The following is a 12,360-nucleotide window of genomic DNA, read 5'->3' as shown; positions in this document are numbered from 1 at the left end:
CTCTTCTAACTCAAACTGTTTAATGATCCCATGATTTCTCTTGGTGAATGCTCTGCTGAGTAAAGTGTTGCCCACTTTCCACGTCCAACATGACAGTCCTATCAGTCTGGATGCTAATAACCATATCCTTCACAAAAGAGGTTGCAATCATCCAAAATGGTACTCCAGTATTAGGAACAAGCTGAAAGAGGATGGCTAACATTGGCCTTGGTGCTTTCAGTATAGGCTGTATTTTCATGTTAGGTGGTTACTTTAAAAAGGTATTTTCATTAATACAACTAAAAGTAGTTTAGTGGGAGAAGGAAGAAGTCTGTCGGTATAGATGGGTCCATGTAAGGAATTCTTCTTCTTTTATGAAAGAATTGTTTGCAAATACAGATATGCAGATCTGGCTGCTTTGGCAGCTGACTAGGCATATGACTTGAGTTCCAAAAACAACTACCATTCCCTCTGTAATTTGTTTTTATAGTCACAGTTCCAAGGACTGCCATAGGGAATCGCAGGTTTGAAGTGGTTTCACAGCCTTATCCAAACTCCTCCTGGTCATTTGTCTCATATATCATGGCTATAACAGACATCCCTGCAATTCAAAACAACTGCTTAGCCCAGAGTGACTGAAGTGCATCATCAGTATTCCATGAAGGAGCTTACATCAGTTTTGAAAAACCAGTCCCTTAAAAGTACAGTCACCAACATGAAATAATGTCATCAAGAATAGCAAAAAGCATAAGGCACCACATGAAAATTCAAGTATTGGACTGTGAGAGATACCCATATTGTGATTTAAAATCTTTACAGCTGCAACAAAAAAAAAAAAAATCAGCACAAAATCATATTTTACCAGGTGACTCCCTTTTATATTCCAATATTTTATTCTTGTTTACTGGGTTTGATTTTATTTTGAATAGAAAGGCATTAATTGCAATGCAAGAAAATTTTGCAGGTTTTTTTCCTCAAATCTTATATCCCACTGCATCATTTTATATTAAGAAAAATGTGTGACTGAAAAAACAGACAATATTTTACAGCACAGCTTCTGTTCTTGCTGTGGTTGGACACCACAGAGACAGCTGGATGTTTAAGAAAGGGAGGGGCATCTCCAGTTCCTCATGTTTCACCTTTTCATTGCACTGCCTGATCATTTAAAGCAGAGGCTTGTTCCAGACAGCTTCAATTAAACTATGCTGTGAAACTGAATATAGATCAATGGAAATGATCCATAACAAGCTAATCATGTATTTAACAGTGTTCAGTCCAGTTCAATCACCTTCTAACATTTCTGTGGCTTTACATTCATGTGGCAAAGCCCTGAATGTGTATATGTATTTTTAATCCATCTCATTAGTGACCATATGCTTTGGCTTCAAGGGAGACAAGAACTGTCTGCAATCTGCCAGGGATTTAGGGACATCAATAATTTGTGAATAGTCATGTTGGTACTGGTCGAAGGGTTAAGTGTTCTGCACACCAGGGGCAGATCTTTTGGGACTGGAACTCTTAGTCAACTGTTAGGAACCTGATCCCCTCTGATGCATCTTTTCAAAGTACACGCTGCATGTCAGATCTCTGCAGCAGAAGCAATGGAGCCTTATTAGCTCAGGGATTTAAAACCTGCTCTAAGAAATGTAACAATATATTTTGGTTAAAAAGTGAAGGAAAGATAGTAGTAATATGAAAGGGATTTTTTATGTACAGGGCTAAATGTGATCTTCCTTCTTCCTACAATTTTCCTTTTTGCCACCATTTTCCTTTTTCATATGAGCTATTAGATTACTACTCCCCTGCAGATATACAGTGAAGCAAGAGTATGGCAACAATAACAGGGCTTGATTTTGAAAAATGTAAGTGAATTCTGGGGCCTCATCTGATGCTGCCTAAATCCAGCTGAGGCCAGTGACAGCAAAGACGTAGAAATCACCTCCCAGTCTTTTGGAATGACCTTTTAGAAGCTCTCAGAGCACTGTTTTTTCTACCTAGTATGAAAATCACCTTTAAAAACAATAGATTACACTCTTAGTTTGTGCCTTGTTATATAGCAGGTCTGCTAAATCAGCATGAGAGATCATCAAATTATTGATTCCAGAATCCTGTCTTCACAAAGAAATAGATGGTAATGCCAGAAGACACTGAATAAGTTTTGTACATTTTTAAGTTTTAGTTATGTCCATATTCCTCAGCTGCACCCTTTAACCTTTTTACATCAGGTTAAAAAGAAAAAAAAACTAATTCATAGCAGTGCAGGAAGACACTTCATATGGAACCTGCTCCCTGAATTTCTGTGCATTATTTGGGAGAAGGGGGATCCATCTTGCAGGATGAAGTTCACCTGCTTTGAGCAAATTTCATGTACAATCATAAAATCATACAATGATTTTTGCTGGAAGGAACCTTAAAGATCATCCAGTTCCAATCCCCCTACCTTGGGTAGTGACATATTTCACTAGACCAGATTGCCCTGAGCTCCATCCAACCTGGTCAGGAACACTTCCAGGGCTGGGGCATTCACAGTTTCTTTGGGCAGTCAGTTCCAGTGCCTCACCACACAGTAAAGAATTTTCTCCTTATATCTAATCTAAACCTACTTTTTTTCAGTTTGAAGCCATTTTCCCCTTGTCCTATCACTACAGTCCCTCTCAGTCTTTCTGGTAGGGTCCCTTTAGGTACTGGAAGGCCACAATGAGGCCACACCAAAACCTTCTGTTCTCCAGGCTGAACAGCCCCGATTCTCTCTGCCTTTCCTTGCAGGAGAAGTTCTCCATCCCTCTGACCATCTTCCAGGCCCTCCTCTGAGTCACTGCAGCAGCTCCCTGTCCCTCCTGTGCTGGCCCCCAGAGCTGATGCAGCCCTGCAGGGGCTCTCAGCAGAGCAGAGCAGAGGGGCAGAATCCCCTCCCTGGCCCTGCTGCCCACGCTGCTCTGGATGCAGCCCAGGGCACGTTTGGCTCTCTGGGCTGGCAGTGCCCATGGTGCCTCATGTGCAGCCTCTCAGGCAGCAGCACCCCCAAGTCCCTCTGGGCAGGGCTGCTCTGGGGCTGCTCATCCCCAGACTGTGCTGAGACTGGGGCTTGCCCCGACCCAGGAGCAGCACCAGCACCTGGTCTTGTTAAACCTCAGGAGGTTCCCATGGGCCCACCTTGAGCTGTGCTGTAATGGCTGCAAGGACAGAGATGTCAGGCAGCATGGTGTCTTCCAACTCTTCCTGTTTACATGCTGCGTGTGTTGGTGTAGAGTCACACCCCTTAATTTCTTTGAGTTGTTTCCTTTGTGTTTCCCTGTTGACTTCTGTTACCCCAGGAGTCCCTGGGTGGCCTCCATAAAACTGCAAGTGTGCTGCAACGTGGCTAGCGTAATTTGTGTGGACTCTCACAGGAAATGAAAACATCCACAATGCACACCACTTGTTTGCTGCTTGACAATCAGCTGGTTTTGCTTGTACTTAAACATCCTGTATCAGGGCAGTTTAAATAACTGTCATCAGTCATCTATAGCCACTATTAAACCTCAGCAAATACACTCACTGTAACCCTTTGTCCTTTACTTGTTTTTGTTTTTAAAATCAACTTGGCATGGCATACAACTGAGCAAGCATTCCCCATACATGATACAAAAGGAAGGACATTTTTGAAAATCTTTGTATTCAAAGAAAGAGTTACATATTTAGAAAACATTCATGACCAAGGCTTTTATTTATCTAAAATGATATTTTGAATGAGTAAAAAAATATAAATAGTGTCTTCATTAACTTCCCATCATCAAGAATATACAATTAGTATTGGAAGACTTAGAGTCTTATTATAGCAGGTAAAATATATAGCTGTCATTTTTTTTTTTGTTTGCTATAATTTCATAGGTTGCCATAGATGTACTAATTGTGTGTTATCTTCTGTAAGACCTTAGAGTACAACTTTACTGTTTTAGAAGACCCAATCTCTGCCTTTTAGGGGAAGTTTGCATGAGCAGACTTTTATCCACAATTTTTAAGTGTATAAATATGCACATCGAAGTTGCACTGCTTTCATATAAAACTAATTGATTTGTAAATACAGTGCTATATTAGAGGCATATGTCCCAGATTTTTATCCACATTTCATTTATACACATAGGCACTGGCAATAGAAAAGGCACTGGTCTTTAGGAAAGGTGGCTCTTCCTGGTTGGCAAGCAAGACTGCTAGGGTGCATTCAAATTTAAATATTTATGGCTGTTTTGGCCACCTCAAACCCACCAAAGAATGGAGTTCTATTTCCAGATAGTCCCACTTTAAAATTCTCCCTTTAAAATGTATACCAGGACTTGTTTTGGTAGCTTTTAGCACTGATTTGGAGCATTTAAGCCTGTGCATAAAATGCTAAAGTCTAAAATTGTATTTTCACAATTTTCATTGATTAAAAAAATAAATGTAATTTTAATAGGGTGGAATCAGTGATTTTGAGGTGGCTTGTCGTTACCCCTTCCACTTTAAGCCTTCAGAGTCAGCATAGCCACAAAGTTTTCTGAAGTCAAATTTTTTAAGAAAAATGCTAGATGATAGTTAATTACCTGGTCACTGCTGAATATCTGTAATACAGAGAATGAGTTCCTTTTTGCACACCAAATGAAGAAGTCATTTGACCTTTGAGGTGACTGTGGATCTTTGGCTCTCCATTGTCAGTCTTCACCTCCAATGTCAATGATGCTAATACAAAGGGAAGCCAGCAGAATTTCAGAAGACTGGTGCTACCTTTGCAATATTTTGTAGGCAGCATTGCTATTATTACATTAATTTGTGCTACTGCTGCCAGATAAAAAGAGAGTTTTGGCTTCAGTGAATACAATTGCAAAATTCCTGTTTTATCCTGGATGAGGTAACACTTTGACTGAACTGCCTATTCGCAGTTTCACAGGCAGTGACGCCAAAAAAAAAAAAAAAAAGCTCTGACAGTCTGCAAGTTCTGCCCTCTTTACACCCTTTCTAGCCAAGATTGCTTAGTGTTATAAAGAATTGCCATAATCCCAGAAGCTGCTGACAGAAATACGTTATTGAAACAAGAACCTTTGCAGGCTATACCTTATCATTAGGAAAGTGTCTTTTGTGGGTCATTCAGTGGGTTTTCGGTAGTTTTCTTTAGGGTTCTCTGTGGCTTCATTTCTAGCATGTTCACTGAGGCTGAGCACAACCAAGAATGTCTTGATGGCAAGTTTAAATTTTCCATTCTTTACTTTTCTTCTGTATTCTAATTAGATCTTCTCAATTATTAATTCTGTTCCCATAATGGACTTTTAGATTTGCAAACCTCTACCACACATACCAGTCCCTTTAGAGCTTCTTGTAGCCAGATTCTGTATTTTTAGCAGTTTGAATCTTACTGTAATTCCACATATTCAGTCATATATGTTGCCATTCCTGGACTTACTCCATTATGTCTTCAAGATGGCATGCATCCATTGATTACAAATTGAAATGAAGTTCATAATGTTATTAAAAATGGCTCACTTTAATTTCTTCTTGTTTTATTGATGCCCCACAATGGGACTTCAGAGAAGAGTTTCATTTACAGATAGCTATGTGCTGATCACCCAAATATCAAAAATGACAACTGAATTTCAGCTGGCCTTTTGGTATTTTTGTTACTGCTCTAGTTCAATTCTCTATATCTGTAATCAACAGACCACTCACTCACTAAAGGTTGAGAAGTATGCATTTAACTGTTTTGCTGAATTCTGGCCTTAGGCAACATCTCAAGTTAATCTCAAATTAGTCAAAAAGGAGGTGGGAGATTTTCCTTCTATATAAAGTGAAAATTTAAGAGTTGTGTTTCACTTCCTTTTGTTAATTGCTACTCCACAATAATTTTCAGAAAAGTATTTAGAAATCATTCTTAAGAGATAGGACACAATAAGACAAGGGGGACTCATTAGTTGTTTTGTTTCTGTTTTAGGACTGCAAGAATACCTTGAAAAATATTTGGAAGAGAAGACTCCGGCTCTGATTTTAGTACCTGTGGTGGATTTACCTGACAAAGATGTTATTCATATAACATGCTGGCTAAGCTAGCAGTTTAAAGGAGATGAGTTGATATCAAAACATGCATACATTCCATCTAGGAGAGAACAAAGAAAAGAGCTGATACTAACTCCGTTGAAGCAATATTGTTTGATTTAAGCAAAGCCATATTACCTTGTTAATGATGCCTCATGATATATGACAGAGTTGAGTTTGTATGAAGAATAAAGCTTTCTTTTGAAAATAATGTACTTTTGTCTGACTTGTTTTTAGATGTATGCAGGTTAAAGCAGGTGGCTTCTGGGAGATGCATTTGGTGTGATCACATTGGTTCTTTGTTTGATATATTTAGGTCTGGTTACAATACACCAATTATAACTTTATATCATTTGGATGGAGGTGAAACTAGAATATTACCTCCAATACTGTGTTAAGGACTGTATTCCTTTCAATTCTATGTTGAATTTACTCACTTCGAGCCAACTCATGAAAACCTTATTTGTGGCCAGATTTTAACCATTTCCAGCACTGAGGAAGAATTATTCAGAGTGGTATTTAGGATGCACGTTTTGCTGAAACAAATAATGGAAATGATGGCCAGACAGCAGGATTTGCCACCTTGCTTTCTAATCCAGGAGTATTTTTGTGTTTTATATCTGGTAGACAGCTGTTATTAAAGAGCTACCAACATTCAGGTAACTACCAGCTACCAGTATTGACAGCTGTCATAGACCCCGGGCTTCAGTTTTCTCCAGAAAATCAACAGGAGTTTTAGCACTGCTTTCACTAAAACAGGCTCAGACACACAGGTGAAGCACCTGTCAATTTCATTACCACTGATACTTTACTCATTAGATAAGGTCAGTACAGAAAATAAAGCCTTTTGGACTTTGCTTGAAGCAGTAATGCACTGCAGAAAAATCTTACTTTCAGACAAAGGTTATAGAATTAAATCTTCAAGAACGAGTGTCAAACCTTTGCCTTGCCTATATTCTGCATCTATATATTCTCACTGCTTCTCTTCCACAGTGTGAGCACTGGAGCCAGGAGACCAGCACTCCAAGTTACCCTTCTCTGTCCTCAGCATATATCTGAGGTACCCCCACAAAAGTTAACTGCATGGCAGGACATTCACATTGAGGTAACAACGAGGTGAACTTAGTACTCCAGTTTCATTTTCTTACCCACTATCAGAAATGCACTTGGCAGCATCTGATATAAAACAAGAGACTAAAGATAAGAGGATCTTCCTCTCTTAGAACTTCTACATGCCCAGCATACTATACTGATCAGTGCTTGAAATCAGTGCTAGAAACTGTTAAATGTTACTGTTCCTTACTTTTGCTTACTAATATAGCAAAGCTGCCATCTTCTTTAGTAATAATTCCTTTTTTCACAGATGTTTAAATGTTTTTGAAATGGGCAAGGCAAAGAGTTTTTTATATAACAGTGTACAAAAAGATGGTTGTATTAAATTTCGTAAGGAAAAAGGGATGAATGTATTAACAATACATTAGTTGATTAGTATTCAGGATCATTTTTAGGTTAGACTTAAACACATTTGATCCTTTCCCACGATCAGAAAAGAACTTGTTAATACCTGGATGTGCCTGGTTTATTTGAATTCTACTTTTTTAAAAGGCTAAATCACTTTCTCACTTCTCCCTGCAACTACCAGTATTTTATTTCTCTCAGTGTGGAGTGTCCATGGGCCAGAGACACAATGGACTGTAAGAGAAGAAGAGAAGATGCACTTTCAGAGAGATAAGGATGAAGCTTATTTTTCCATTGATGCATATGGAAACCAAAGAGATGGCATAAGTTTCACTGAGTCTCCTGGAACAGTCATTTTTTTTCACCATGAGTTTAAAAAGATACTGAAACATGTTGATCTTAGCTTTTGTATTGTACTGGATAGTTTAAGGCAGCAGGATATTTGCTTCTAAAGAAAACAGCTTTTCCTGTAAGTCTTCCTACAAGATTCATGACTCCAGCTAGCCTGCTTATTTTCTCATTAGAGCTGCATTGAGAAATGGTAACAGAATGGATTGGTCTGAAAAACAGTGTGATCTTTTGTTTTTCTCTCAATGAAAGCAAAACCTTTTCCTTTTTTGAGAGAGAGAGAAATAGAACTTCAACAGGTTTAAATTGTGAATACATAAAAAAAGAACAGTTTGCTGACTTTTTCTCCTAGAGAGACTTCAAGCAGTTTCTGAGTGGTGTGAATGACTGAAACTATAAGCTCAGTCTACACTATTTTAAATATGATCAAGGCCATTTGTGCAACATTTATATGCAAAGTAGGTGAGTAAAGTGTGCCATAAAGAGGCCTAAGACTTTTATAATAGAGAGAAAAAGCACTATTTATCTGCCTTAAGCTGCTGTACTTTCATCAGAACTACTGTGTCCTGCTATGAATAAGATGTTTCAGCAGAGCTCTTTTTGACTTTCTTTGTCACAATGCTGAAGACATGAGCTGGGGACAGGGGTACAGACATCCACACACACAGACATACGCGTGGTTTAGTGAAAAGAGGGAAAGACATCAATACTCAAAATTTATAGATAGGTGGCTGGTTTTTTGTGGTTTTTTATTGTGGGGTTTTTTCCCACAGAAAGGTCAGTGGAGTGATTACCCCAGCGAGTTTTAATCTTGAGACTATAAATTCCTATATGTGCTAAGACACCAGTTTTGAGGACTTGGTATGCATACAAATTCTTATGTTTCTCTGGTTGTTATTAAGCCTGCAGGAAAATGTTTTGTATGCTTATTATGATACAAAATGTTGGCTTATTCCAGCAGCCCTTATGTAATGGGTGGAAAAATGTCCTTAAAAATGTAACCCAAAGTTTTAATTTTTCATTTCTCTGCTTAACAACTGTTAGAATATGTCTTGCAAATCTTCTCTGCTTCCTTTTTTTTTTTCAAAAAGTAATCTATGTCTTGTTATAGTTCTCTGTGCCCATAAAATTTCGTCTCCTGCCTCCTTTTAAAAGTCTCTGTATATCAATTTCTTTAATTGCTTGAAAGTATGACCAAATGGCTCTGTAAGACCAAAACTGATTTAGTAACTTTGTGCTGTACTCATTTCAAAACCCAGTGATGGCAACAGTACTAGTGAGCCTTTACAATGCACATGGCTAAGCTGCTATAAAGGCACCAGAGCTGATCTTCCTAAATAGATTTTAAAATGACATTGAGATATTTTAAAAAGAGATTATTTAATTTTTTCCCTGTGAGTTTTATAGTTAGGTAGTTCAGGAGCTGATTTGTTACACCAGATAGCATGGATGCATCTTTCCTCTTAGCCTTCAGAAGTGCAATGAGTACTGGAAGCAGGATGTCTCCTGAGTATTAGAGAGGTAATCTGAAGGAGCTCTTCTCCTTCAAGGACATCCTGTCCAATCCATTATCTCCTGTCTATGTGCAGAGCCTAGTCTATCAAAAGACAGTGACTGAACAAAAATTTTATTTCAAATAAATGAGTGCATTGGTTTAAAAAAAGATTTCTACTGCATGGTGTAATAGTTCTATAAATGAACACTGAAATCCTAAAATACAGAAACTTTTCATGTGTCCAAGTTAAATCTTTGTTATTTCTTTCAGGATGCCTTTCCTGAAGCAAACACAGTTTGTTCTCTCTATTAAAGTAAAACTGTTCTGAGCTCTCTGAGTGCTAACTGGCACTTATTATTTAAGTAACCTGCTTTCACTATTATAAATGTCTGGCAATGAGAATACATATTAAGAATACTTGACAATTTACTAATTTATGATCTTTTTACTTGTATTTTAATATTTCTGGCAAGCCAGCCTGTGTTGATGTATTAGACAAACATTCAAAATACAGACTTGAGATCTTGAAAGCTTCTTTTTTCAACTATCATCTGAACACTGAATATTTTTGACCTATTTTAAATTTTAATTTTAAAAAACAGACTGGGTACCTGTGAATTGAACTCATATGTTACATGCAAGTGCCCTTTTACTGATGATTCACTGCTCACAATTTTTTGGATTTGACTTCTGTTGGATTAATTCATGACTAGGGTTTGCCTGTGATTTCCTGCTTTTATAATTTTTTAGAGCACTGCCTGCTTTTTCCCTACATTCTCGGTCTGGTTGTTCTGAGGCTCTTGGCACAGGTTATGCCACTGGCCATAGGTCTCTTTGCCATTACTTTGGCTCTCCATTTCACTTGCAATGTTTAAAAAACATTTGTTGGATATTTCTGCTCATCCTCCATCTCCTATTATATAGCTATTTTGTCACTGTGTCAATCCCTAAATTATTTCAAAATGCTGTTTGCATGATTTAACAGGGTTGATGAGACTGTCCACATTACAAGAGGACAAACTCAAAATAGATCAGATTTCACATTTGCCTTTCCCAGCTTTCAGAAATTCCTCTCTGAATTATAAAGATCCCCAGTTTGGAATAAAACAATGATTCAGAACAAAAAGACAAGCTGAACTAAAAACAATGGTTCTGAACAAAAAGACAAGCCATGAACAAATTGACAGCTGCCCTGATCTAATAACCTGTTAGGGCACATATTCAAGTGAGGAGGCAAAGATTAGGACCAATTCCACCCCTTTTCTGGGAAAGTTTAAGCATATCCATTAGATTTTTTTATGCCTTTATTTCCATATTTGTATGTTTTCTCACCCTTGTAAAGGTGCTAGCAAAGGGATGCTACATTGTAGTCATACAACCTGCAATAACAAAAAGTTTAGACTGAGTGAACAGCACACGAGTGTGAAAGCAATGTTGTAGTGGGAACCAGAACGAATGTGATCACAGACAGAAATTTGCATGAGCACAATCTGGAAAGCTTTTCTCCCAGCACACTGCCTGCAGCAGTCTCAGATCACAGAGTCTATGATACATCTAGTAACATTAATGATACATTTTACAGCAGGATTCATCCCTGCTGATCCTGAAGTGCTTTACAGGTCCATCCCATAAAATTTTCTTGGTCCATCACTGGGACAGCCGCACACGTGGCATGAGTAGGCAGGTCTCAGGTTATGCTGCTGGGAGAAGAACTCCTCCACTCTCCACAGTCCCCAAGTAGGGGAATTTGCTTTGGCAGAAGAAGCAGTTTTCAGCCTCAAAGGCACATCACCTGGCAGCCAGACTTACTACTTTCTGTTACTCATGAGATTTGTTCTAATTTAGATTTTCCATGATAGAGGGAGAAAATCTCTCTTCTGGGCTTTGTCTCTATTGTCTTCCTGCAACTCCTGCTACTGGTAGCTGTTGACTGGTACTGGTACTGGTACTGTCTTACCATAACATCCTTCATACATCACATTATTGCCATACCCTCACTTCATAAGAAAGACATAGTCTGTCTGAGCAGGAACTTGAAGCTATTGCATTAGGAGTGCAAACTCATGCAAGCATTGCTTCCCCTTCACTGAGACCCATGGGTTTGTTGGTGGCTGCCTTGACATTAGTTTATTTTGTTGCTTATAAAAGACCAGAGGCCAGAAGGAAGAAATACATTTCTCAGATGTTAGAGTTATCTCTTGCAACAAAGTTCAGCCCTACTCCCACACATACCCAACCGTTCAGCAGCAAGACCCAGATACATGCAAATGTAGAGCCTTTTGGAACTGAACCAAATTACCACAGCTCCAGATCTGTTAAGGTTCACAGCAGGAGGTGTTAAAGGATATGAAATAATAGAAAGGAAACACAGACAGAAGTTATTGCCAAAGGAATGGTATTACTAGGAACTGGTGGGGAAGTCAAGCTAAAAAGGCAAACAACAGGTCTAGGGACCTAAGGGGTTTATTCTTTATTTATGGGATGTCTTTGAAGGAAAGGACCCTGGACTGCCTTCTCACTACTACTAGTTCTTACTATAAAAGATTAATGAATGAAGAACAAAGACGAATAAATAGAGTTGCCAGGAAAGAGATCCAGAAGTGAACTTTAAAATGCATCTCTCATCCCTTCAACAAGGTAAATGCTTTGACTCCTCTAACAGCGTGCTTTGTCTGGGTCTGAAGGGGAGGATGCCTGAAACGAGGGTAATACGCAAGAGAAGCCACCAGCTGTGCACCATGTTAAGGGATATTTCTCCTGGGTACTGCCACCAGCAACATGGTTAATAGGTCTTGACTGGAGAGTGTAGCTCATAAATGTGTGTCTCATCTGTTCCCTTGATCAAGGTGCTACAGTGTACTGAGATGTTGATTCAGGATTCATCTTCATTGTTATGGATCTTGTATAAAACTAGCTATTTAAATACTGAAAGTCTGAGTATCTTGTATTGCAGCTCAGATTAGGCAAGCCAAATGTGATTCTCTTAATGCTGCAGTCCCCAGTGCAGACAAAAAGCTTTCTCAGGTTGAGATCCTGCCACT

At 38.6% G+C, this 12,360-nt stretch overlaps 1 protein-coding gene across 4 annotated transcripts in view; it reads left to right on the top strand.

Moving 5' to 3' along the window:
* DPH6 (diphthamine biosynthesis 6) overlaps window positions 1–6,229 on the top strand; it is a 183,701-nt gene extending 177,472 nt beyond the window's left edge. For 3 of the 4 annotated variants that reach the window (XM_064713978.1, XM_064713977.1, XM_064713979.1), the window contains exon 15: window positions 5,918–6,225. In XM_064713978.1, the coding sequence (XP_064570048.1) occupies window positions 5,918–6,033 (116 nt within the window). In that variant the 3' untranslated portion in view covers window positions 6,034–6,225. Of the gene's footprint in view, window positions 1–5,917 lie in introns of all 4 variants that reach the window. The other variant, XM_064713980.1, reaches the window with a different exon arrangement.
* The last annotated feature ends 6,131 nt before the right edge of the window (window positions 6,230–12,360 follow it).

The sequence above is a fragment of the Zonotrichia leucophrys genome, chromosome 5 (assembly GCF_028769735.1).
Source record: "Zonotrichia leucophrys gambelii isolate GWCS_2022_RI chromosome 5, RI_Zleu_2.0, whole genome shotgun sequence".
NCBI classification, from domain to species: domain Eukaryota; kingdom Metazoa; phylum Chordata; class Aves; order Passeriformes; family Passerellidae; genus Zonotrichia; species Zonotrichia leucophrys.
Note: the sequence above shows the minus strand (reverse complement) of the source record. Positions and strands in the feature narration are given on the sequence as shown.